The 26,903-nt window shown below is 36.3% G+C and overlaps 1 protein-coding gene across 1 annotated transcript in view; it reads left to right on the top strand.

The window, feature by feature from the left end:
- The window catches only part of LOC140633128 (MAGUK p55 subfamily member 7-like), a 140,161-nt gene extending 113,571 nt beyond the window's left edge, over window positions 1-26,590 (top strand). The window contains exons 10-11 of the mRNA XM_072825151.1: window positions 19,596-19,766; window positions 26,533-26,590. Of these exons, the coding sequence (XP_072681252.1) occupies window positions 19,596-19,766; window positions 26,533-26,579 (218 nt within the window). The 3' untranslated portion in view covers window positions 26,580-26,590. The remainder of the gene's footprint in view (window positions 1-19,595; window positions 19,767-26,532) is intronic.
- Window positions 26,591-26,903: the final 313 nt, after the last annotated feature.

The raw sequence follows: 26,903 nt of genomic DNA, 5'->3' as shown, positions 1-26,903 counted from the left end.
ATGAATTCTGTTTATTTGTTGACTAATAATTTTGAAATATTTAAAATACATTTTTTCCCCTTTTGGCTTTTCTAAGATGAGGAAACAGTTGAGTGTGGTAGGTGGATTTTTTTTTCTCCATCCTGTGCATCTTCTTTCTACTTTAATTGTATTTTCTGCACATTTAATCATTTCCTTTCTCATTTTCTTTGTGCTTCTCAGAGGAAACTAAAGGTACATGTATAAAAGCTTCCCTGCCATAGTCTATTAATTTTATTTAGTACACATATGTGTGGATTAAATTGAGTATAGCAAGTGGTTTATAGAAGATATTGTGCATCTGAACTTCCATCTTGATGTTACAGTACCAAAAATCATGGTTGGACTCTGAGATCTATACTATTTTTTGCTTCCTATAGCAGAAATATAGAGAGTAGTCTGAAATAGTACATTATGTTTTTGTTCCTGTCAATAGTCTCAGTGTTATTCAAATATATTGACATCCTTATCTTAAAATAAGGATGTCAGAGGAGTCTTCTCAACTATTTCATACCTGCACAAGCTGTGCTATTAGTTCCATATTTATGTGAAGATAAGAGGCCTAAAAGTAACAAGTACTCACTAGGTCAACTATATTTTTAAGATATGTATAACCCAGTATTCATTTAATTCCAAGAAATAATTAACCCATCACTTGTTTTAAAATGTTTTCATCTATTCATTTGTTAAAATTCAAATAAAAATGGAAATAGTATGCCTTTATTCCTTTCCAACACAGAATTTCTTCCTATCAAAAGAAAGGATGTATCTTAATCTTAACCTTTCTGTCTAATCCAGTGAGCCAAAGTAAGTGCTACATTTACATATTATCAAAGAGCCTGATTTACAAAAATAAATTTACTTTGGGGATCAAGTGTTGTAATTTTCTTAACTGTGGAAAGTATAAACATCGTAGGCAGATCTTTTATAATTTTCTTGAAACTGCATCAAGGAACCTCTGAAGGAGGTTGAAAACTGAATTGCATGATGTTTTAAAACATTACTTTAAACTTAAATATAAAACAAAATGTTTTATGTTTAAGAGTGGCATTGTGAGGGCTGTTCTATGCTGTGCTTTACGTAATTGTTTTGTTTTTGTTTTTGTTTTTGTTTTTTCAAGATTTTATTTATTTATTCATGATAGTCACAGAGAGAGAGAGAGAGAGGCAGAGACACAGGCAGAGGGAGAAGCAGGCTCCATGCACCGGGAGCCCGATGTGGGATTCGATCCCGGGTCTCCAGGGTCACGCCCTGGGCCAAAGGCAGGCGCCAAACCGCTGCGCCACCCAGGGATCCCTACGTAATTGTTTTAAGTAATTTATTTTATTTTATTATTTTTTTGCATCTGTGGCTGGGCTTCTAACTGTTCTGCTTTATTTCTTGGCTTTTTGTTCTGTATGCTTTTACACTCCATCCAGAAGATGCTGAATATGCTGATAACAACAGTGGAACCTATATAGGTGAGCAATTGGTCACAGAAGAGGATTTCTTTCTTTCTGTTGCTTTCTTCAAAACCATTTTATTGTTTGATCTTAAATGAGCATATTTGCATTAGCATGTTCTGATGTTCAGTGGGGGGTAGCATGAATCTTTAAGTTAAACGGGCTCAGTGGGTTGGACATAAAGGAATTCATAGTGTGCTTTTGTGTTGTTATTTAAGAAGCTTTCCAGATGCTACATTTTTTCATTTTACAAAACTCCGTGTAAAAATCTAGAGTATTCCAGTTTTTAGACTAGAAAAACTGCGATTGGATGATCAAAGAGAGGTTAAAATTCCATTAATTCCTTACTCATTTCTGAACAATACAGTGTGCCAGATACTCTGTATATCAATTAACACCTCTCCTTACACCCTCAGAAACTTTAGTGGCTTCAAGGAGCAAGTGTTTCTTCTGATTCTGTGGTCAGCTGAGTGGCTCCTCTGGTCTGTGTCAGCTTGGTGAACCTTTGCGGTCTGGTGGTTTGGGCTGGGCTCTGGTTGGTCTGAGGACTGGGATGCTCAGCAGGACAAACGTGTTTCTGTTTCCTGTAATTTCTCATTCTCCAGTAAGCTAGCCCATGAAGCATCTCAGGGTTCCAGAGAGCAACAGAAAAAATGATCTCCAGTATATTGATACTAACGAATCCTCTGCTCACATCACGTCTGCCAACATCGCATTGGCCCAAACCAGTCTCATGGCCAAGCCAGCATAATGTGGGAGGCTCCTGCCCAAGAGCTTGGCTTCAGGGAGATGTGAAGAGATGGGCAGACTTTACTACAGGCTTCTGTCTCTCCAAAATGAAGAGGTACTGACTCTGCCTGACTTCAGGGTGTATACTTAGTCAGATGGCAAGTATATCCATCCAGTGAAAAGCTGTGGCATAAAGCAGTATCTGATGAGAGTCACATAAAATGCTATAATTCAGAGGCTGAGCAGATGACCTCCCAACCTGTGAGGCACTGAAGGACCTAGTCCCACAAGGAATGACATTCAAACCCGGCACCAAAGCCTAGGTGGAATTCTAGTTTAACAGCAGGGCATGAAGGAAGAAGCAGTAACATGGAGAGAGGTGCCTGTTGCAGAGCACAAGGCATGTTTGAGTTTGGGTGAGGGGATGTATGTGCTCTTTGTTACTTTGTTGCACTCTGGAACCCTGAGACCACAATATGGGCTGGCTTCCTGGAGGGTGACAAACTGTAGAATGAGTTCTGGATGAAATGCCATTGGAGCTGGCAAGAACTTCGTTGATATCTGGAGTCACTGATGACTCTGAGAAAGAGCTTTACTGGAAGCCAAATTGCCAGGTGTCAAGGAGTAAGAGTGGATGGGGAAAGAAAGATAGCAGTTAAGTTCAAAGCCATGTTTATAGTTGAGAGTAGAAATGTTTTAGTGAGAGAGGAAAATGGGATCCATTCTGTAGACAGAGATGGTGGAGCTGATGGTAAAGGATTGAATGTCTTCATGATTTTTTTTTGTGGTTTTTAGAGTGAGTAGGGGTGGGGTGCAGGGTCAGGGGGCAAGGGGGAGACTCCTAAGCAGGCTGCATGCCCAGCCGTTGAGCCTAACATGGAGCTCCACCTCACAACCCTGAGATCATGACCTGAGCTGAAATCGAGTCAGATGCTTAACTCACTGAGCCATCCAGGAGTTACTCCAAGAATTGAATGTCATAAAATCAGAAGTAATTAGTTGAACAAAGCCCCAAAGCAGACTAGATTGGGTGGAATTGAGACTGTAAGGGTGCTTTAGATTCAAGAACTTAGCATTAGCAGATGAGATTAAGCCTGTGGATACCTCAGGACCCATAATAATGTTTTGGAATAGGCAGAGCTTTGTGCTTCCAGGAGACCATACTACACCACTCAATTACAGATGAAATAGGGCACCATCTGTCATGAATCGTATACAGCCTGGTGGCACAACAGACAATCTTCAGGCCATGTTTGGATAAAAGACTTATTTTTGTTAGTCCCACAAAATTGAGAAATTTTATATAAAAATTTCTGACCCCTTTGACAAAAGATTTGACTAAACTAGGCCCTGGTTCCCTGATGTTACTGACAATTGGAGTTGAGTGACAACTGACTCTGGAAATATAACTCAAGATGTCTGGTTCCACACAATCTTCACCACTCATCATCTTGCCAGGGCTGAGGTGGGGCCAGTAGACATTCTCCTAACAGCTGTGTTGGTGTTTGTATTGTAACAGTGAAGTATTTCTTGGGTCTCCATGTTCTCCTATGTAGAGAAATGAAAGTGGCCAAAGTGTATTTAAGACCTATGGGAGAAGCTATTTCTTTGAGGACTGACTCTTGTGCGAAATGGATTTGTGTAAGGCAATCTAAGATTTTTCAACCTGTCTGGCTTCCATAAGCTTTTGAGTTTGCAGGCCCTCAGTACAGATTATAGCTATCCTCCCCATTCAACTTTCACTCTTAGAGAAAATTATCTTTTCCTATGGCAAAAGGAAAAACATGGTTAGTGTGTTTTAATGTATGTGCATCGTGACATTTCATTCTGGCCTAAGTGTTTATTCTTGACACATGCGACAGAGGACTCCAGTAGGTTCGCACACCGCAATGTTCACTTAGCTAGAAGTTAAAAGAGTTAAGGGAGTCTAGTAAGATGCCTGAGAAGAGAAGCATAGAACAAAAAAACTTTGTTTTAAAAAAGACTATGAAAGAATAGGATTCATAAACTAACCATGTTTCTGATAAGTTTCTTCTTTTAAAGAAACAATTCAAACTAAGGACCACAGATTTGAAACTGTCTCTTATAGAATAAAACAAGTTTGATCATATTCTGTTTTTTTATATATAACTTATATTATTATTTTTATACAATTATTTTGTAACTTTGTTGCAAATACATTGAACAATTTGTTATGTGGAATTCAGTTTTTTCTCAAAAAGCCAAATCCTCAAAATGCTTATAGATTTCGTGGATTTTTATTTATTTATTTTTATTTACTTTTTAAGTTTTTATTTAAATTCCAGCTAGTAACATACAATGTAATAATAGTTTCAGTCATACAATACAGTGGTTCACCACTCCCATACATCATCCTGTGCTCATGACAGCAAGTGCCCTGCTTAGTCCCCATCACCTTTTTCACCCATTGCCCCTTCCACCTCCCCTCTGGTAACCATTGGTTTGTTCTCTGTAGTTAAGAGTGGATTTTTAGAAGAGATCTCATAAGTAATATGCTAACACAAATGATAGGTGGTTTTATGGTAGAAGGATTATTTGGTAAACATCTTACAATATACTGTGAGTAATGCTGTGACTTTTTGTTTTTCTTCTTTTTTTTCTCCCCTCAACTAATTGTATCTTTGCCTTTTTTTCTGTCAAGCTCTTTATTTGTCTCTTGTTAGTTTTATGAGCTCTTTCTGTGCCATAAATATTAGCCCTCTCTCTGCTGCACACATTTTTTTCTGATGTTTTGCTTGAGTTTTACCTTTTTCCATTCCAAGACTCAAAGCATGTAGATATTTATAAGTTTACATTGCCAAATTTGTAAATTGTTTCCTTTGTCTTCTGAGTTTTCTCCTGTATTCCCCCAAATAAAATTTTTAAAGATAATTTTAATTTTAAAATTTTTTACTAAAATAACATGCATGAGGTTAAGCCTATGAAATTGTTACATAATCCTGTTTTGTGGGTCAGAAAACAACAGAACATCAGCAATTTCATATGGTTCTATTTAATAACTTGTTTGAAAAGTTAAATAGCATTTGCAAGTCTTGCAACCCAAAACAAGTGTACCTTTCCCTTTTCCCTTCTAGTCCCACCTCTTCCCTCAAGAGACAACCATTTTAGCTCTGGCTAGCAGTTTCTTCTGGTCTTACATTGATATTTCTGGATTTTTTCCTAAAATTTATTGAATGTTTATTATGTCCTAGGCTGCTCTAGACATTTGAGTTTCAACAAAGATCAAAACAAATACCCTTTCATAGAGCTTCCATATTGCGGGTAGGTTTGGACTAACAACTAAATAAATAATGTAATATCTTAGGTGGTAATAAGTGCTATGAAGTAAAACAAGAATAGGACGATGGAGGAGATAGGGAAATGGGACATTCAGGAAGGCCTCTTTGAAATGGTTGTGTTTGAGCAAAAACCTGAAAAGGAGCCTCATGGGGGACGAGAATTCCAGGGAGTGGGACAGGCATGTGCAAAGATCCTGAGACAGGACCCCAGGGCCTCCGAGGGTCAGGAAGAAGACCAGTGTGAACAAGGGAGGAGTTGACAGGACTTGAGGTTGGCAGCATAACAGAATGGTTGTGGAGAGGAAGGGATTAAGTGGGTTCTTTGGCTTTTAATATTGTGGGATTGGAAATCATTGAAGCGTTCTGAGCAGAGCAATGACATGATCTGACATTTTTAAGGATCACTCGGCTGGTCTGTTGAGAAGGGATAAGGGAGCAAGGGCAGAAACAAGGAGCTATGTGGGAATCCAAGCAAGAAATGACTGTGGCTTGAAACAAAATATTCTCTGTGGAGGTAGGGATAAGACATGGAATTCTGAATACAGTTTAAGAGTAAGACTGACAAGATTTTGAGACAGGTTAGAGAATCAAGGATGAAAGTGCCATTTTTGGACTTAGTAACTACAAGGGCAGAGTCACCATTTCCTGAGATGGGAGAGACCATGGAGCATAAGTTTGGGGTGGAGGAACACAAGGATGGTGGTTGGGGTCCCCTGAGTTTGCAATACTCGTGTAGAGGTATTAAATAGGGAACTGGGTAGGCAGCTTTGAGTTCAGGCCATTGATTTAGAAGTGGTCAAAGTTAGGTCAAATGTAAAGTCAGGAAGCTGAATGAGATCACCATAGAATGGATGTAGATTTGGGCAAGAAAATAACCGAGAGAGAAGTAAGGAAATACACTCAGAGATATGATTCTTCTAGGAGCCAATAAAAGTAAAGTTTTAGGAAGGGAAAGAGTGATCAAATAAGATGAGGAAAGAGAATTGACTTTGATTTAGCAGTGTGGAAGTTACCAGCAACCTTGATGAACAGTTGGCAGCTTAGTTACATTGAAAAGCATTTGACAAAATCCTTTGGTGATAAAAACTTAACCTAAGAATAGAAGGGAATTTCCTGGGATCCCTGGGTGGCGCAGGGGTTTGGCGCCTGCCTTTGGCCCAGGGCGCGATCCTGGAGACCTGGGATCGAATCCCACATCGGGCTTCCGGTGCATGGAGCCTGCTTCTCCCTCTGCCTGTGTCTCTGCCTCTCTCTCTTTCTCTCTCTGTGACTATCATAAATAAATAAACATTAAAAAAAAAAAAAAGAAGGGAATTTCCTCAACCTGATGAAAGGCATCTACTAAAACCTGATAACTAATCTTTTATATATGTTGCTGAATTTGGGTCACTAGTATTTGAGGAATAGACATAATTGGGGTGCAGATTCTCTTTTTTTCTAGTGATATCTTTGTCTGATTTTGGTATCAGAATAATACTGGTCTCAAAAGATGGGGTGGGAGGCATTTCCTACACTTTTTGAAAGCATTTGTAAACTTTGTGTTCATTGTTTTCTAAACATTTGCTAGAATTCACTGGTGAAGCCATCTATTCCAAGGCTTTTCTTTATGGGAAGTTTTTTAACTACTCATTCAATCTCTTTACTTGTTAAAGGTTTGTTCAGATTCTCAATTTTAGTAAGTACATCTCTAGTACTTTGTCTCTTTCATTTAGATTATCTAATTTGTTGGCATCCAACTGTTTATATATTCGCTTATAATCCGTTTATTTCTTCTTGGTAACAGTGCCCTCTTTCATTCCTAAATAATTTAGGTCTTCTCTTTTTTTATTGGTTCATTTATGTTAAAGGTTTCCCAGTCTTGTTGATCCTCTCAAAAGAATAAAAATTTGTTTTTTATTGATTTTTTTATTGATCTCTGTTCTAAGAGATGTTAAAATGTTACAGTATTTCTACACTAACTAGGAAATGCTAGTTATTCTAAGATTTTAACATTTCCCTCCTAATCTCTGTATTAGTCAGGCAACCGTGCACACACATCCATACCCACACACACAATCTAAGGTGTTGGCTCACATGATTGTGGAGGCTTCATAAGAAAATCTGCAGGTTAGGCCATCAGGCTAGAGACCCAGGGATGAGTTCAAAGGCAATCTGCTGGCAGAATTCCTTCCTTTGCAGAGGAGATTAACTTTTTTCTCTTCAACTGATTAGATGAGGCCCACCCACATTCTAGGGGGTAATCTGCTTCATTCAAAGTTCACTGATGTAAAAGGTTAATCTCATTCAAAAAATGCCTTCATAGAAACATCTGGAATAACGTTTGACCAAATATCTGAGCACTATGGCCCAGCCGTGTTGGCACATAAGATTAACTGTCATATTCTCCTACACTAAGTATGTCTATGGTAATTATTGCATTGAAGAAATATTTGCCCTTTGGAGATTTGATACTGTCTTTCACATCAATTTCTTCTCTTACTAAAAGAAGTAATTTAAATAGTGCAAGTCAACAAAAATAATTTTGTAACATTTTAGTCACTTTCTGCATATCGTACAAATGACCATAGTATCCTGGTGTACATCAAATCCCAATAGATACCACTATTGTTCACACATACGTTGTATGGCCACTGATTTTAAAGACTATCCACATACACAGGATGTGTCTATATCCATCCTCAGCCCTTGGCACCCTTATCCAGTTTTAGGAAAGCCCTGGAAAATAGTCAAGGGAGTTTCCAGAAATTTAGCCCTCTCGTGGGAGGGAGTCCTTTTCCAAGGACTACTAAGAAGAATTTCTGAGACTCCGGCATATTTTAGAACCTTACCCTTGCCCCTCATCCACCTTCACATTCTGTATCTCCTGAGTCCACAGAAGGAAAGGAAAAACTGAAGTATCCTACAGGCACAGTACCCTTGGATCAAAAATGGGGCTGCCCAGGATCTCCTGGTAGATGCACAACCACTGTTGATCTAAATCAGACCAGTAGCTCAGTGAATACATTTGATGAATTTCACTTTCTTTGATGTGCATAAAATCAAGCATAAAATAGCATACATAAATAGCCCTTAACCTCATGACCATTACATTTTTGACATCCCATGTCAAAATGATCTAATTCAACTCTTTCAAAAGAAATAAAATTGTAATATCCCAAGAATTGAATGTCTATTTATATAAAAATTATATCATAAAACCATATTTAATCAATATGAATGTATACTGCGTTAGTATGATTCTTACTGATGTGTAACACACCACGTTTCTTAGGGCTTTGTTCATCAATAAAAGAGATTGGGCTATTATTGGAAGGAAGGAAAAGCTCACCGAGTGGGCACTGTAAGTTGTGTTAATTGCATAAAATTTTATGACAATGATATGAAGATAAATTGATAGTATGCTGTAAATATGAAGTACACAAACTGGACCTTTTATTTTTTTATTTTTATTTATTTATTTATTTATTTTAAGATCTTTATTTATTTATGATAGTCACAGAGAGAGAGAGAGAGAGAGAGAGAGATTGAGAGACAGACATAGGCAGAGGGAGAAGCAGACTCCATGCACCGGGAGCCCGACGTGGAATTCGATCCCGGGTCTCCAGGATCGCGCCCTGGGCCAAAGGTAGGCACCAAACCGCTACGCCACCCAGGGATCCCCAAACTGAACCTTTTAAAGTTGAATCTCTCTAAGTTAAGAGTTGCCTATTTACCAGGCCTTTTATAGTTATATAAATATATGAATTATTAGGAATAATTCATTTCCTTCCATGAGCTCTTGAAAATTTCATTTAGCTCTGGTGGATGATGTGATGGGAGTGCGTGTGTGCATGCATGTGTGTGTGTGTGTTGGCTTCCAAAGGGCAACTGTTTCTCAATAGTATAATAGCCAGCTTTGAGGATTCTCTCCTTTCTAATGCAGTACAAAGTAGTTTAAATGAAGAATATTTCCTTTTTACATTGATAAAAATTACAGAATGTTTTTCCTTGGGTTAATTCAGTATTGAAATCTTGTTATAATCAATGAACAACTGCTTATCAGGCATGTGTCTTCAAACATAATTTCTTGCAAATGGTTTCCTGAAAACTCATCAATTTCTTCACCTCTGCATTTGCTGGAGTACTTCATGCATTCTTTTAAAACAAGATCAGTTTTGGGACTTATGTAAGTTTAGACTGTTCTTTTTATTTAATTGAAGTTGTTTACCATGAAGTTCAATATAAACAAAACTGTCCATTTGCTTTTCTTTTTTTTTTTTTTTTAAGATTTTATTTATTTATTTATTTATTTATTTATTCATGAGAGACAGAGAGAGAGAGAGAGGGGCAGAGGGAGAAGCAGGCCCCATGCAGGGAGCCTGATGTGGGACTCAATCCAAGGTTTCCAGGATCATACCCTAGGCTGAAGGTGGCACTAAGCCACTGAGCCACCCAGGCTACCCCATTTGCTGTTCTTTTAAATGTATTTATCTATCTCTACTTCTGTGTGTTTTTTTCTAATCCTTTTTCTTCTTTTTATGTGTGAGCACCATTGATTCTCAACAAGTTGCACTATTTTATAAACCTAGTAAAAATTCCTTTTTGCCCTATTATTGAATTATTAAAGCATGTTTTGTAGGTAAGCACAGCTATGTCAAAAAAATAGTGCCTTAATATTCTCCCAAAAAGTAAAATTTATACAAAAAGAACATTTAGAAGCATTCTTTAAAAAATGGTAGAGCTTCTTTCTTGAATAAGAACTCTGCATAATCTCAACATGTCTGGAATACTACTTGGAAATATTTTCTCTGACAGAAAGAAACCATTCCTGCTTGGAGAATTTTTTGGTTGCATAGGCTCAAACTTAAAAAAATATATTAAAAATTTTAAATCCAATTTTCCCCTCTTTTTAGAACTATATTTTTATATTTAATTTTATGTGTGCATACTGTATTTTCTCATAATTTTGAAAGTGTAAGTAAAAACTCATTTCTTTATTAGCTGACTGGCAGAAAATTAAATTCTCATATGGTTTCTCCTTTTTTATGGTAATACTGTGCTGTGCTTTAAAAAATTGTCAGTGGTATCAGAAAAACTTTTTAGGACCTAAGTAATTTTTTTCTTGGAAATTGCATATTGATATATTAGCTCCCATGATTTCATTAGGCACTTTGAGTTTCTATTTTTATTTTTAGCTTGAGATGAGCTGAGTGATTCAAGGGTATTTAGGGCATTTCAGCATTTCTTTAAGTTTTCTTGAGAGCAATTTTAAACTGTAACATTCCAGAGATGGATTATGTGTTTGTTTAAAAACCTTGTTCCACTTTATACCAAAATTAACATATGTAAAGTTGGTTAATGTAATCCACAATAATTTTCATGTGTCTTTGATGATTTTTTCCCCCTGAGAGTGTTTTTATAAGATGAATGCAAGAAGCTGACTAACCCACTTCTTCAGATCTCTGTTACTCTTAAAGTTTTGTACTGGCATTTATTTTCAGTTTAAACCTCCTCCGAAGATTATTATCTGCTAATTTGTTTGGCCTTAATTATCCTTAATTGTCTTCGGAACAATTTTATGATTGGTGTATTATGGAAGCATTATTTCAATAATAATTGTCTTAGGACCATATTTACATACACTTCACGTGTCAGTTATGATTTATATCATTATAGCAACTTTGGCGTTATGTTGAAAAATGTTTATTTTAATGGAAATTTTCAATGTTTTGTTGGCAGGAGCCTGACACTGTATAATAACTTCCAGCTGCTTAGTTTTTATTAATGTCCACATGAATTTTTTAATCTTCTTACAAAATTCATTTACATTAACATATTTTGTCTTATAACTAAGATACCTACTGAACTATTAAATATTAGCTTTGTCAAATTAATCCAGTGTTTTAAAATGCAAAAAATGATTTTCATACAATGTACAGTAGTTTTCCCAAGTTAAGAAAAGAATCCACCTTTTCATGTATTTAAGGAGAGAAACAAGAATTGAAATGTTTATTTTTATCTCCTTTTAAGGAAGTAAGCAGTTTTCTTGATTGTGTTGGTATCAAATAAATGTATTTTTTACAAAAATCAGGAACTTTAGAGTGGATCCTTCCATCAGTCTCTAACTTTTGAAGTGCCTGCGATCAATGTTGCTATTTTAGGATTCAAACAATTTCCCTGAGATGCTGCTTTTCCCATCTACAGACATCTATAACATTTAAACATTAAAAGCTTATTATTATTAAAAACACTGAAAATATATAATATCTGATGTTATTGGACCAAATTGGCTATATAAAAGAAATGTAACCAAAGATGGAAACTGTCCCACTTAAAAATTGTGGGTGGTAACCTAGTAGTATTTATTTTCCTTGAATTAACAGAAAGGCAGATGTCACTTCACTTATTCAACGTGTGTGTTTTTTGGGGCTGTGTTGGTATTGGTGGTGAGTCACCTTGACTCTGTTGGAGGGTCTTTTGTGTTAAGGGATATTTGTTCATAAAATGATCATGTGTTTTTTATAAAATGTCATCTTCAAGGTCTTAAAGTCTTACAAAAAGTAAGATTATTACAATGATAAATATTTACATTGTAAATTCACACTGAAGTTACCTACTTATGGGAGCCAATGGGATAAAATAACAATTTATGGTTTTTAAAAAAGATTCCAGTTTTATTAGTTTGGTTACAAATTTTCAAAACTCTGTTTTTCTCCATCTGTCTTGACCTTTGATACTCTCGACCTTTGATCTTTGGTTCTTATACTATATTCTCATTTTTTAAGAAACCATTTTCCATTATTTTTAGTTTTATTCCTTTTTTAATATTTTAATTATTTGGCTATTTTTAACTCTTGTGATTATAAAAAGGTAGTCTGTTACAATAATCATGTCAAGATATAGAAGACTAGACCCTGCCTCTGAGACATAGTCAAATGTATTTTGTATTATGTGTTGATGTGACACACAAATATATCTTTCAGTAGTGGATTTCATTTGTTCGGTTGTTCATATATTATGAATAATGTGTTTTGTGGGCTTTTTAAAAAAAATTTCAAATTATTTAACATTCTGGAAAGTTTGAGAAATAGAACAATAACAATTGCCCACAGACCTCTCTCCCTAACAGAACCATTTTCTGTTTTCATGCATTTTCTTGCACAGTTTTGTACCCATACCAACTTTTATATTAGTAAAAAAGTAAAACTCACAAGTATGACTATTGTATTCTATTTTTTTCATTTATTATACCAAATGTATTTTATGGTGCTGTATAGTTTTAGAGTTATAATTTTAGTGGCTTCAACCTCATTTCTTAGTTGAAATGTGAAAAAGTGTAGCGTAAGTTAATCATTCTCATACTTACATCTATGTTGGGTACTTCAAGTTTTTTTTTTTTTTTTTTTTTTTTTTTTTTACTGTTGAAAACGTCACTAACATTTGAAATTACAGGATTGATAGGTATAGGAATACTTATCTACAGTATGAAGCTCATTTTAATAATAAATGATTCTTAATTTACATATGTAAGAGTTAAATTTATAGTCTTTGGGTGAATGGTGTTACATAAATAAAATGTAGTTCAGTAGCTTTATAAATGACCAAGTCACAACTCCTAAGTTTAACTTTTTTACTTAAATGTCAGTGTTAAATTACAGAACTTCCTAAAAATCTTAGTTTCTGGTCATGAGCTTGTGTTGTGAAAACCCTTAAATTGGTATTTGGGAATATTTCTGTGTCCCCTAATAGGTTGGGAACTTTTGGAGGGCAGAGACACCATTCTGTACATTTTTATATTTTACACATCATCTTGAATATATAGGAATTTAAAAATGTATTTAATTGTATCTGAAAAAAAAGTCTCCCACAGAAAAGAGCTTATAATTTTTAAACCCTAAGATAAACTGCTGGTCCTTTATTTTTTTTCTATTTGCTTATTTCATAAAATAATAAAAGGCTCATCGCTTTTTCTATTACACGTCTATGTATTTGGAGTCACATTTCAGACTTGCTTTTTTCTTTCATCATTTAATATTTGAACCAAAGCCTGGGTAATTTTTTTGTTTTGTTTTGTTTCGGGCTTTTACTTAAATTCCAGTTAGTTAACATATAGTGCTAATATTAGTTTCAGGAGTAGAATTTAGGGATTTATCACATAAAACACATGGTGCTCATCGCAGGTGCCCTCTTAACACCCATCCTCCATCCAGCCCATCCCCCACCCACCCCACCTCCCTCCATCAACCCTTAGTTTGTTCTCTATCCTTCAGTCTGTTTTATGGTTTGCCTCTCTCTTTTTTTCCTCTCCATGTTCATCTGTTTTGTGTCTTAAATTCCACATATGAGTGAAATCATATGGTATTTGTCCTTCTCTATTTTACTAAAAGAAGAACCACTTAAACCCAGGGAGCATTCTGCCTACCTTCTTGGGTTGCTGTGAGAATTAATGAATTAATCCACATAAAGGCTTCGAGGGGTGTCTGGACCTAGTAAGTTCTCAATATGTATCAAGTACCACCATCATGACTTCTGTTTTTTTAGTATTGGTATCATCAGTAAGAGAATTCTCTAAACTCATACTAAGAATCACCTTTCTGGGTTTTGGGGTTTTTTTGGGGGGTGTGGGTCATGACATAATAATAAACCATCTGGTACTTTAGTACAAAGTATGTGTCAATATAAAGGAGTGAAAGGATTGTTCAAGAAGTATTTTTAGGACCACTGGTTAATTACTTATGAAAATATAAAGTTACAGCCTCACCTCACAAGTTTGATCTCAGCTGAGTAATTCCAGATGGGATAAAAAGAATAATTAAATCCGTGCAATCCGTTTTTTTTAACTTAAGAAAATATAGGTGACTATTTATCAGACTCAAGGATTGGAAAGTCATAAAAAACAGTGGGAGAAATCACAAAAGAAACAGACTCAGATACATAAACATTTTAAATTTCTTCAAAATGGAAAATTGAAAATCTTAAAAGTGTTGGCAACAAATTAGGGCCAAGGGCTGTGACCTTAAAAGACACATGTATGTGTATGTATTTATGAAGACCCTAATCAAAAAGTGATCAAAATGCATTAACCAGCAAATCACAGAGGAAATAAGAAATGCAGATGGGTAATAAATATGAAACAAGGGTCAACTCCAGTAACAGTGAAGATGAAATGACATAAAATTTTTCACTTGTCAAGTCACTGAAAACTTCAAGGCGATGAGAGGTCTTCTTATGAGAGACTGGTAACAGGGGTCATTGTGCTTTCTGCTCATGCAAATGTACACTGGCATTCACTGATCTGAGAAGTGTTTGGACAAAATCTAAGCCTCTGGCGGCGTCTCCCTGTGAAATAATCAGCGACATGGAATAAAGGGTATGTTCAGGGACATTTACTGCAATCTTGAAATACGGAGCAAAAAACAAGCAACCTTTTGCTTTGATAGTAAAAAATACTTTAAATAAAGCTTTGCAATCATATGCTGAGTTATCAAGTGATCATAAATTATTTCTCCTCGAAAATATCGGGTATAAGTGTCTCCTTGTGATCAGGGGGCTGACCTGCAGCTGCAGGCTTACTGTAGAGTCACTTTCCTATGGTCGTCATGTAAACGCGTCGTTCCTTGGGAACACACAATCTCTAACAGCTGTGGGGAAGCTCACTGGGAAAAGCCTGTCCGTAAAAATCTTGAGCCAATTATAAATTACAAAAATGTGAAATATAAGGAAAAATATATTTCGTGTAAAACTGTTGCCTTAGTCCAAATGTCTTGTTGCTGTTCCTTTTTCCCTCCCTTTTTCTTTGTTTTTTGTTTTGTTTTGTTTTGTTTTTTTGTTAAAGCCAGCTCTTGGTAAGACTGGAGCATTGAAAATGCACTGGGATTAAGTAAAATTCTAGGTTATTTATTCACGTTTACCTGAACGAACCCTTTGCTTACTTTCAGTTTAAGGATATGTCTTTAAATCTTCCTTTTAAGAAGAGAACCACATAAAAGCGGAGGGAAGGGACTGCCTCTCCCTGACACACAGTTAAGTCTCTAAGTGTAGACTCAGGAAGGCGTGTGCCGGCACATCGCTCATTAATGCGACCCAGGGTTGAAAATTAGAGTCCTCAACCACCTCAAATGGCACATTTATTGGTTCCTCTGGGAATTTATTTTTTTGTGAGGGAGGCTTATCTTGTGTATTTATGTGTATGGGTGATACAAATGTGGAACATAAACAGGTATCTGTGGATCAGGAGAGTAAGAAGACAGAAGAGAAGGATACTCTTTAAATTTAAATATTGTACCAGAAATAACATATATCCCTAGAAAGAGTATCTGGGGGGATGGGGGGAGTGAAAGGATAGTGCATCCTCAATTTTTATGCTGTGTTTCTTTAAAATGCTTTACTACTTTAATAGGGTACTTTTAATATTTAACATTTAAATCTGGCTTTAATTTTAATATGAAATACTCTTTATATTTACATACTGCTAATTTATAACAGCTAATTAAAAACTATGAATAAGCCCCTTATTTTTCCCTTTCTTGCTAGACTGTGCTTGGGAATACAGGAAGGTATATGGTCCTGACTTCCAGGTACTTATAGTTAGTTGGAGACAATTAGGTGCTAATCTGTACCTAATCTATGTTGGTATTTACCGGATGCCCGATACTGGGCCAAGTGCTTTATATGAATTGTTTATTTAATCCTTAACAACCTGATGAGGTTGATACTGTAATCCTCATTTTAAAATTGAGAAATGAGCCACAGAGAAGTTTTCTAAAAGTTGGCAAATCCTATAGCTGGTAAGTGTCAGGATCTAGATGCTGCTCTGGGTCAGACCTAGCTACCCCTGGTCCTCATTTTTTTTTCTTAAGATTTTATATATTTATTTTAGAGAGAGAGTACATGATTGGGGGGGAAGAGCAGAGGGAAGGGGAAAGAATCTCAGGCAGACTCTGTGCTGAACGCAGAGCCTGAAGCAGGGCTGGCTCCGATGACCCTGAGATCACAACCTGAGCTGAAACCAAGAGTCAGATGCCTAACAGACTGAGCCACCCAGTGGCCCCTGGTCCTCAGTTTTTAACATTTGGTACTCCTGCTACTAGAGGTGGTGTGGTGACCTGACTGCCATTTTTCCTCTGTTTTGTAAGCGAGCGTACTGGGTTAGGACACTTCACTACTTGTGGGTGGGAATTCCAGTTGCTCAGTCATTGCCACCTGGAAAACTGACTTGAATGAGATTAGGACCGTGTCATGGTGCATGGGCAACTGCAGTCACATCTGCATCCTCTGTGGCCAGGGAGCAAGGATGGAGAGGGCCCAGTGTTCTCCACGGTTTTTTCCAGCTCTGTGCCTTGGTGTATGCACTGTTTTGTCATTAAGTCTGCCTCTTAGAATTTTCTTTTATGGAAAACACCAAATGTGCCCTGTTTTCTTTGTTGAAATTTACAATAAGAAAATGAAACAGGAATGAAGTAGGGTTTTGTTATTGCCCTTTTCTAAAGAGATTTTTTTGAGAGAAAGAGTGAGCATAAGAGAAGGCAAGCATGAGCAGGGGGTAGGAAGAGAAGGAGAAGCAGACGTAGCAGGGAGCCAACAGACTCAATCCCAGAATCCTGGGATCATGACCTGAGCCAAAGGCAGATGCTTAACCTATTGAGCCACCCAGGCACCTACCTTTTTAAATTGCTTGAATTTATAAAACTTTTATCAAGCACCTATTCTGTACCAAGCACAGTATAACTAATATCACCAAACCGTCCTATGCTCCATAGTCCCCATCTTTGATGTCTAGAGAGGCTCACATCAGAAATCTGATTACCTTCACTCTTACCCCACTATCTCTTTATTGTTTATAATGAAAGCAAAAACTTCCATGAACTGTAAAAATTCAATTAGAATGTAAACCCTTTCACTGAAATCCAGGATTTAGCTGGGATTCATGGCTCAGAAATTTGTCACTTTTGAACTTCATTTGCTTTGGATGAAGCATTTATGTTCCGGTTTGGTTTATTCCTGGGCTGTAAGTCCATAGTGCTTTGAGGAAAACCCTCCTCCATACAAGGAATAACCGTGAAGGAATTTCCAGTTCTACCTGCCTATCCTTTAATTGCCTTCCATGAGACAAGAACCATGGGAACCTGAAATCAGAACACTATGAAATACCAGCATTGAAGAGTGAAAATAGCTAATGTGTAATTTCTACGCTAAACCAGAAGCCATCTTAAGCTGGATTCCAGAATGAGCCAGCAGTCACGGGTGACAGGGTCGGATGGTGTAACTCATTTCTGCAAATCGATGAGAGAAAGTTGTCTGAGAAGCAGTGCGCTCGAGCCCTGGGAGTGGTTGTAAGGATCCTCCCCACTTCTGCTGTGGCATTGAGAAGACTCCCATGCCAGGGAACCCTTTTCCTGTGTTCTCGTGAGTCTTTCCCAATATCCTAAAGACCAAGAAATAATAAAAGGCTTTCCTATGACCCTTTGTAGAGAAGTAGTTTGAATTCTCCCTGCCCGGGTGGTTTTAGAACTGACACGTGTTCTTCATCCTAGGGCCAAGTTGGCACATTTCTCCATTTGCTCCCCTGAATCTCCTCCTCCTCTGAGAAAAGCCAGTGTTTTATCCCTTGTCCTGTTTGCCTTTTCCTCTTTACCTTTGAGAAGAGCGCTTTAGAGTGATTAACTCTCGGCTCAAATCCTTTGTAAATCTGTCTCTCAAATAATCTGAGTACCTCCTCAAAATGAGGCCACAGCACTATATACTATCCGATGAATCTTTTATCACCGCATTCTTAATATCTTGGCTGATTTTTATGAAACTGTGAATCCATAGCGTGAGTGCTATCACTTCATGGTCATTGATTGTTTTTTAATATTGGCCTTTATTTGAATCCTTCTAATTTCTTAAATGCAGCGATAGTATTCTTTTTCATTATGGTCCCTAGAATTCACATACATCAGTATTAATATTCTTGCATTTTATTGTAAAATACTTCTATTAAAAATTACTACTTATCAAATTTGATCAATATTCTTTTCCAAGAGAACATATTTTTATATACTTAAAATGTTCTTTGTACCATGGAGCTGACATGAATATATATAATGTTTCAATAAGCAGAACTGTTTTCCTTAAAGTCTGAATTTTGAGGATTAGGCCAAATAAATTACTGAATTTATACTGTGTGTATGGATGAAATCATACTGTGTATGATGAACACCACTATCCTAGAAAGGAAATAAATATCATACAATGCAGCGACATGAAGAGCCAGCAGAATGAAACTGGGGTTGACTGGGACAAAGAACCTTTGCCTCAGCTTTTTAAACCCATATGTTAAATGGTAGCCATGAGCTGGAGAAGGCTCTTTAAGCATTCAAATCTGTTGAAGTGCTTTTACAGTTATTTTAGGGAAAGACCATATCATCTGCTAATATCAATTATGGTCTTTCCCTAAAATAGCTATTGAGACTATGAATTTTATTTCCAAATTTCATTAGGCTTCAAATGATAAAACCGTACACTTTACATAGGAGAAAAAGAACCTGGACTTGGTCATTTACTACCCCTGCTGGAGTCTTATAAAAGAGCTTGCTCTTCATGACAGGCTGTATAGGCGAGTTTGACACTGAGCTCTCCCTAATTTAGTTTCCTTTTTATTGAACAATAGATGCTTGTCTATGCCACAGGTATGTTGTTAGGTTATGCTTAAAATGCACTATAAAATATTCTAGTATTTATGAATGAGAAAATTCGTCATTTATATTTTAAATGTTTTTACAGTGCTTTTAACTTTTTGTTTATCAACTGTGCTCAGTCAGTCCATAATAAATTATGATTTCCCGCTTATTTTGCTTTGTTATGTGGGTTCTTTACTCACTGATTTCTGAAAAAACTCTTTATGGCTTGGAACCTAATAAAATTTATATTATTATAACTATAAAATAAATGTTTGATGATTCTCTTATAAAATGATTGTTTTAATGGAATTGTGTAATATTTTTGTATTTCCTCTTACTAAATGTACTTGTGACAATATTCTCTTTCATAAAATCCAATCCCACTTTGAGGATTTTTTAAATTTTTGTTTCTTGGAGAGTTTCTTTTTTTGGTTCTCATTCTTTAAAAAAAATGTTTTTTCTTGTAGCTGGTTTTAGGAGAAGTTTTCGTCTTAGTAGAAAAGATAAGAAAACAAATAAATCCATGTATGAATGTAAGAAGAGTGATCAGTATGACACAGCTGATGTGCCCACATATGAGGAAGTGACACCGTATCGGCGGCAAACGAACGAAAAATACAGACTTGTTGTCCTGGTTGGTAAGTGTGTCTTTTGTGTTAATTTTGACAAAACAAGCGAGATAGTGGGGCACTTGGGTGGCTTAGTGGTTGAGCATCTGCCTTTGAGTCGGATCATGATCCAAGGATCCTGGGATCGAGTCTCACATGGGACTCCCTGTGGGGAGCCTGCTTCTCCCTCTGCCTATGTCTCTGCCTCTCTATCTCTCATGAATGAACAAATAAAATCTTTTAAACAACAACAACAAAACAAGTGAGGTAGTAAGAATTTAACTTCAAAGAGCATGGTGCTTGAAGATTTCAAGCCAAATGAAATGAAAGACATTTTCAGTCTTTTGTACTCATATGGCATTCATGAGACATAAGACATATGTGAAGAATGGTATTGACATTTTAGTGGGACCTCTGAAAGAGGGGGGATAGCAAACACGTCGCAATAAGTTAAGTAAATTGGGGTAACTAAATAATAGAAACAAATATTTTTTAATATAACCCAAATTTCTTTTAAATCATTTTGAGGGAGTAGCCACAGTAGAAGCTTCTTATGGCATTTAGGCCTTCAGTGAAATAAACTATTTCAGCAGAGTACTAGGATATTTACAGCTGAAGAGTCATTAACTAATGAAACTGCTTAAAGTAGTTAATAAATATATATAGTGATTTCCACAGACATTGGCTAGTTTGACTCATTTTCACGTTCTAGCATCTGTCCTGACCAGACTTCATAGACATGCGCAGTCACAGCCTCCATGTTACTCCATTCACCTCATCCCAGTTTGCATTTTTTAAAAAATTTAGTGACAGGTAATTAAAACCGATAATTGGGGGTGAGGGTGGGGGGGAGGAAAAGAGAAATGAAGGAGTTTGGTGTCTCTTATTGATTATTCCTTTATAAACTGAAGATGACCATTAGGGGATGAGAATAAGTGGAAAAGCTAAAGAATCATCCCTTCTATTGACGTGGAGTCCTTTGAAAGGTTACAGCACAGGGATGGTGGTGATGAGACAGAAATGATGCAGTTTCCCACACCCGATGTGATCTCTAGCATCATCAGATGTTCACATCATTGGGATTATTTAGAAAAACATGTACTTCAGAGTTTCCCATATTAACAGTGTCCCCTTCTAATCTATGTATATGAAAGCCCCCCCGCCAACACCTCCTGGAGGAATATTCTCCATAGATTTCTATGTTTACTGTAAGAGCCTTCAGTGCCTTGGCTTTCGGTCCCTGTAGAATAGGCTAATGAGAATATAAGCATTCCCTGGTTCTAAATCTTTTTGTGTCTCACAGGGGGTACTTGGACCTCCTGCTCCTCTCTACCCCATTGTCCTTCCCAGTACCCATCTTAGCAGCATGTCTTCTATCCCATAGCATATTTTACTCTTCAGCCAAGGTCTGCTTCTCACTCGAAGATAGAGACATACCTTGTGATAAAAAGTCAAAGAGAACACAATTTCCTGTTTCCCCTAAATCTAGATCTCCTCTGTAGGCAAAGAGTTACTGTTATGACTGTGCTACTTTTGGTTTCCCTGGGGGGTGGGATCTAAGTGAAGGAGGCAAGTAGAATAAACTTTGCTCTTTTTTTTCTTCCCATAGGTGCTAACCTCCAAGGTGGGGAAGGAAAGATAGAATAAGATAAACTATGGGTCTGAATAGGAATGCAGGAAATAATACAAATAAATCAGTCACAAGCAACTAAAGATTGATGGTTATGAAAAAGAAATATTCACTCCCTAGAATCTTCCAAAGGAAAAGGGGATACGGGAATGCTGACCTCATACAGGTTAAGGCAGCCATGCAGTTCTGTTAAGTGACATCTATGCAGATGTCATCATCTCTCCCTGCAGTTCGTTAAGGAAATTCTTAGTATCTTTTTTTCGTCGATGCCTTGAATTTTTTTTATGTAGATAATCTTGTTATCTGTGATCAAAGACAATTTTATTTCTTTTTTGTAGGCATTTTATTTTATATTCATCTTGTATTCTTTCCTCACTGTAGGCTCTCCAGTATCATGATGAATGAGATTGGTGAGAACATCTTTGCTTTGTTCTCAGTCTTAAGGAGACAGAAAGTACTCAGTCTTTCACCATGAAGTATAATATTAGATGTAGGGTCTTTTTTTTTAATAAAAAAAAACCAAAAAAATAAAAATAAAAATAAAAAAATAAAATAAAAAAAACCTGCCCTTTACCAGGTTAAGAAAATACCCTTCTATTATTAATTTGCTGAGAGTATTTACCATGAATTGATTAATTGATGTTAAATTCTGTCAAATGGATTTTTTTTTCTGCATCTGTTGACATGATTATATGGTTTTGCTTATTTGATCTGTTGAAATGGTGACTTGCATCCATTTTATTTTTGTGTATTGAATGAACTTTGCATGATGTATTATTCTTTTGCATAGCATTAGATTCAGTTTGCTGCTCTGTAGTTTTCTTAGAATGCTTTTGTCTAGTGTTTATCAAGATAATGCCATATTCTTAAAATGTGTTGGGGAGTGTTTTCTCCTCTTCACTTTTCTGGGAGAGCCTTTGTAGAATTAGTATTATTTTCCTCTAAAATGTTTGGTAGAATTACACAGTAGAACCATACTGGCATCCTTTTGGGGAGGTTTTTAACTACAAATTTAATTTCTTTTTAAAAATGAAGAAGGAGAAGAGAAGGAAGGAAGAAGGAGAGAATGTGTGAGAGAGGGCATCTTTGTATCTTTATACACACGCACACACACACATAACTATTCAGATTATCTTCTTGAATGAGATTTGGCAATTTGTGTCTTTGAAAGAATTTGTTTCACCTCAGTTACCAATTGTATAAGATAAAGTTGTTTATAATTTTCCCTTATTATCCTTTAACTCTCTGTAAGGTCTGTAGTAATGTCTCCACTTTCATTTTCATTATGGGTAATTTGCCTTGACTCTTACATCAGGTACGTATTGCTGTATAACAAGTTTTTGGAGTTCTTTTGTTGGAATTACAGGAGTCAAAGTTTAAGTGTTCACAATCTGTACATAGCTTCAGTTTAGTACAAACTTAGTGACCTTAAAATAGCACATACTTACTATCTGAAAGTATCTGCAGGTCAGAATTTGGAGAGTTTGAGCATGACTTAGCTAGGTTGTCCTCTGCTTCAGGATCTCTCATAAGGCTGTACTCAAGACTTGGCCAGAAGTAGGTATCTCAGTTTGAATGCTAGACCAATAAAGGATTTACTCCTGAAACCATTTGGTTTGGCAGAGCTCATAACCCACCCTCAGTTCCTTGCTCTCTGGGCCTCTGCAACATGGTAGCTTTATCAGAGTGTATAACCTGAAAAGGCAAAGGAACAGAACATTCCATATTTTGTTGGTTAGAAGCAAATCACAGGTTTTTCCCACAATCAAGGAGGTGGAATTGCACACAAGTGTGAAAAACAGAAGAGTGGTGATCATTTTTGGTCTTCCTAGAGTCTTCCTGCCTTAACTCTTTTTCTAATTTATTGATCTTTTATAACAGCACGTGTACATTTAAATTCTTTTCTATTTTTCTTTTCTCAATTTTTTGCTTTTTTTCTCAATGTTTTGTTTTTCTTTTCTCAATTTTTAAAAAGATTTTATTTATCTATGAGAGAGAGAGAGAGAGAACCAGCAGGCAGAGCAACAGGCAAAGGGAGAGGGAGAAGCAGACTTCTCGCTTAGCAGAGAGAAGGACATGGGGCTTGATCCCAGACCCCTGGGATCATGACCTGAGCTAAAGGCAGATGCTCAACTGACCGAGCCACCCAGATGCCCCTCTTTTCTCAATTTTGTTGATTTGCGTTATTATTTCCTTCCTCTGCTTACTTTGGACCTAGTTTTCTTTTTTTTCTTGTTTTATGAAGTTAAATCTTAGACTGTTGACTAGAAACCCTTATTTAAAAAAATTAGGTATTAGTAAACTTAAATTTAAATTTCCCTCTAAGCACTGCAGCCTATCATTTTTGATCTGTTGTATCTTTATAACATATCACTCAGATCACAGTATTTCCTAATTTCCTTTGTGATTTCTTTGATCCACAAGTTGTTTAGAACGTGTTATTTAATTTCCAAATACTTGAGGATTATCCAGATATCTTTCTGGTATTGATTTCTTGTTTAATTTCATTGTAATCAGATAATATGCTTTGTATGATTTTAGTTCTTTTAAATTTATCAGATTTTTTTTTTTTTTTTGTCCAGAAATCTGGTCCGTGTCCTCAAGTGTTGTGTGTGCACTTATAAAAAGTGTATTCTGCTGTTGTTTGATGGAGTGTTTGATATATGTTAAGTTGGTTGATAATGTTATTTAGGACTTCCGTATTCCTAATTTTTTGTCTACTTGTTCTGATAACTGTTGAAAGGGGAGTGTTAAATTATCCATAGTGGTAGGTTTGTCTATTCCTCTTTTCACATACGTCAGCTTTTACTTAGGATATTTAGAAGCTCTGTTAAGTATATGTATATTCAGAAGTGTTATATTTTCTTAATGAATTACCTTCTTATTATGAAATGTCCTTTTTAATCCCTGGTAACATTCATTGTTCTGACATCTGCTTTGTGTGATATTTGACATAGCCACCACTTAAGTTATCCTTTGCTAATTGTTTTCATGATGTATCTTTTCCTGTCCTTTAATTTTAACCCATCTATGTGTTTATTATTAAAGTGAGTTCATTTTTTACAGATAGCATAGTCTTGGGTCTTGTACTTATTCAGTCTGATAATCTACATCTTTAATTGGTATGTTTGGACCATTTATATTTAATATAAACTCATATGGTTGAATTTAGGTCTATTATTTTTATTTTACTTTTGTTTTCTGTTTATTACTTCATTTTTTTTTTGTTTTTCTTGCCTGCCTTCTTTTGGGTTATTTCACTACTATTTTTTTCTTATTTGACTTTAATATAACTGCTGATTTTTTGGCTTTACCTCTGCATGTAATTATTATTTGTTTCTGATGTTTTTTTTTTAATCTTTGATTTTCAGCAGTTGGATTATGATGTATCTATATGTGCTTTAGTTTGAGTTTAATATGCCTGAGTTTACTGAACATCTGAAATCTATAAATTTATGACTTTCACCAAATTTTGGAAAATTTGGGCCATTATTTTTTGAATTTTTTGTTTGTTTTTTGTGGGGGTTTTTTGGGCCCTAACCTCTTTTCCCCCTACTTTTGGGACTGCAATAGCACATGAGTTAGAGTCTTTAGTAGTGTCTCACAGGATCCTGAGTTTTGATTATTTTTTTTTTCTAGTGTTTTTGTTTTTCAAAATTGACATTTTCTTTTGGTCTGTTCAAGTCTCTGACTCTTACCTTCATCATCACTGTTTTGCTATGTAACCTACAAACCAAATCATTAGATTTCATATATTTTATTTTTTTTTCAATTGTGAAATTACCAATTGTTTTCATAGTTTTTGTTTATCTGATAAGAATGTGATTTTTACATTCAGGTGTGTTTAGTTTTGTCTCATGAAGCTTAAGATAGCTTCTTTATCATTTTGGGTAATACCAATGTTTGGCTCATCTTGTGGTTGGCATCTATCGATTGTATTTTTTTTTTTTTTTGAGAATCCATCATCTTTGTGCATTGAATAATTTTTTTCTGTATCCTAGAAATTTTCAACATTATTTTGTATAGACTTTGGATCTTACTATATTCCTCTGGAAAACGTTAAATTTTTTAGCAGGCTGTCAACCTGATTAGGCATAGTCTCTTTGCCTCAGTTCAGTTTTCAGGTCTTTGCTGTGCTGCTTTGGGTCTCTTTCTTGCACACGATGTTTGTGTTAGCCAGAGAGTCATACAGTGGTTTAAATCTTAGTTGTGCTCTTTAGGTTTACCTCACTTCTGCACAGCTTAGGGGTGAGCCCACAATTTTTATGAGGTCTTAGCACAATCCTCTTCAAGCTCTGAATGAAGACTCGTCCTCTGGACAAAGCCCAAGAACAAAGAAAAACAGGGAAACTTCATCCCCTTGGGGATCACCTCTCCAGGTTTGACATCCTTCTACATCTGCCTGCTTTTGTTTGCTTTTCAGAGTCTTCAAGTTGTTGCTGTGTGCTGCCCAGAGGTTTTAATTGTGATCAGTGCAGGAGTCAGATTATAGTGTGCTTACCCCACTGAGTGAAGCTACAACTCCCCCAAAGCTTTCAACTCCTCTCACAGATACAATTTGCCACTTGGCACTGGTGTATCTTAATCAGTCTCCTTGAAGTTGAGTGATATGACCCTAACTATCATATCTCTAAGTTTTAAAGGGTTATCAGGACAGAATACCACAGGACCATCTGGACTACCTTTTAGTAAAATTATGCTCCTAGAAATATGTATCACAGCATTCTTTTGTCAGCCCCAAGTCACAGAATGATCTCAGGTATTTTGGATGCTGCGTTACATGAATGCTTGTTTTCTGGGTCTGCAATCACTGAACTAAAATTCATCTGGCTGAAATCTTCAGTGAAGAGCTTAATTGTATGCTTTTAAGTTGCCCTAAATCCCTTTTGCCTGTTGATCTTTGAGCTCCTGGCACCTGATTCTGGATTGAACATGGACTCTGTCCTGGGGGCCTCAGGCCTTACTTTCTGACAAACTACTGCCTGGTCTTCTCACTATATTTTTACATTCCTGGCAGGAACATATAGTCTTTTTCTTTTTTTTTTTTTTTTAAAGCCCTGTGATGTCTCTCATACTGTGGCGACTGTTCTTTCTCTGTCTCCTGCTTGGAATTCCTTACGTTTCTTACGCCTGGTTCTCAGAGATTTCCTCTGTATCTCCCAACAGGAGGGTTGCCCTCAAGATATTCCTCAACTGGAGATGCTAAATGTTGACCTGTCCAGTGGTAAGCCAGTGAGGATCCCCAGTTCCTTTGTCCTGTGCTTTTCTCCCTACTCATGTTGCCTTACTCTTTGGACTTTTCCAGCCTTGAGTTAATTAATTGTATTATTTCAATGACAACCAAATACCCCTTTTTACTACTTATGTTTCTCTACCAGTAAAATCTAACTGTAATGTTTCATCACGCTCTGCAGTTCCTGATGGCTTTCAAACAGTCCCAACCGAGTTTTTAGTCTATCTTTTTCTCATGCGGGTCCTATCCTTCCTCTTCCGTGTGTAATAACAGTAACCAAAATGTATTGCCAGGCATTGAGTTA

This window comes from Canis lupus, chromosome 5 (assembly GCF_048164855.1).
Source record: "Canis lupus baileyi chromosome 5, mCanLup2.hap1, whole genome shotgun sequence".
Taxonomy (NCBI): Eukaryota; Metazoa; Chordata; class Mammalia; order Carnivora; family Canidae; genus Canis; species Canis lupus.
Note: the sequence above shows the minus strand (reverse complement) of the source record. Positions and strands in the feature narration are given on the sequence as shown.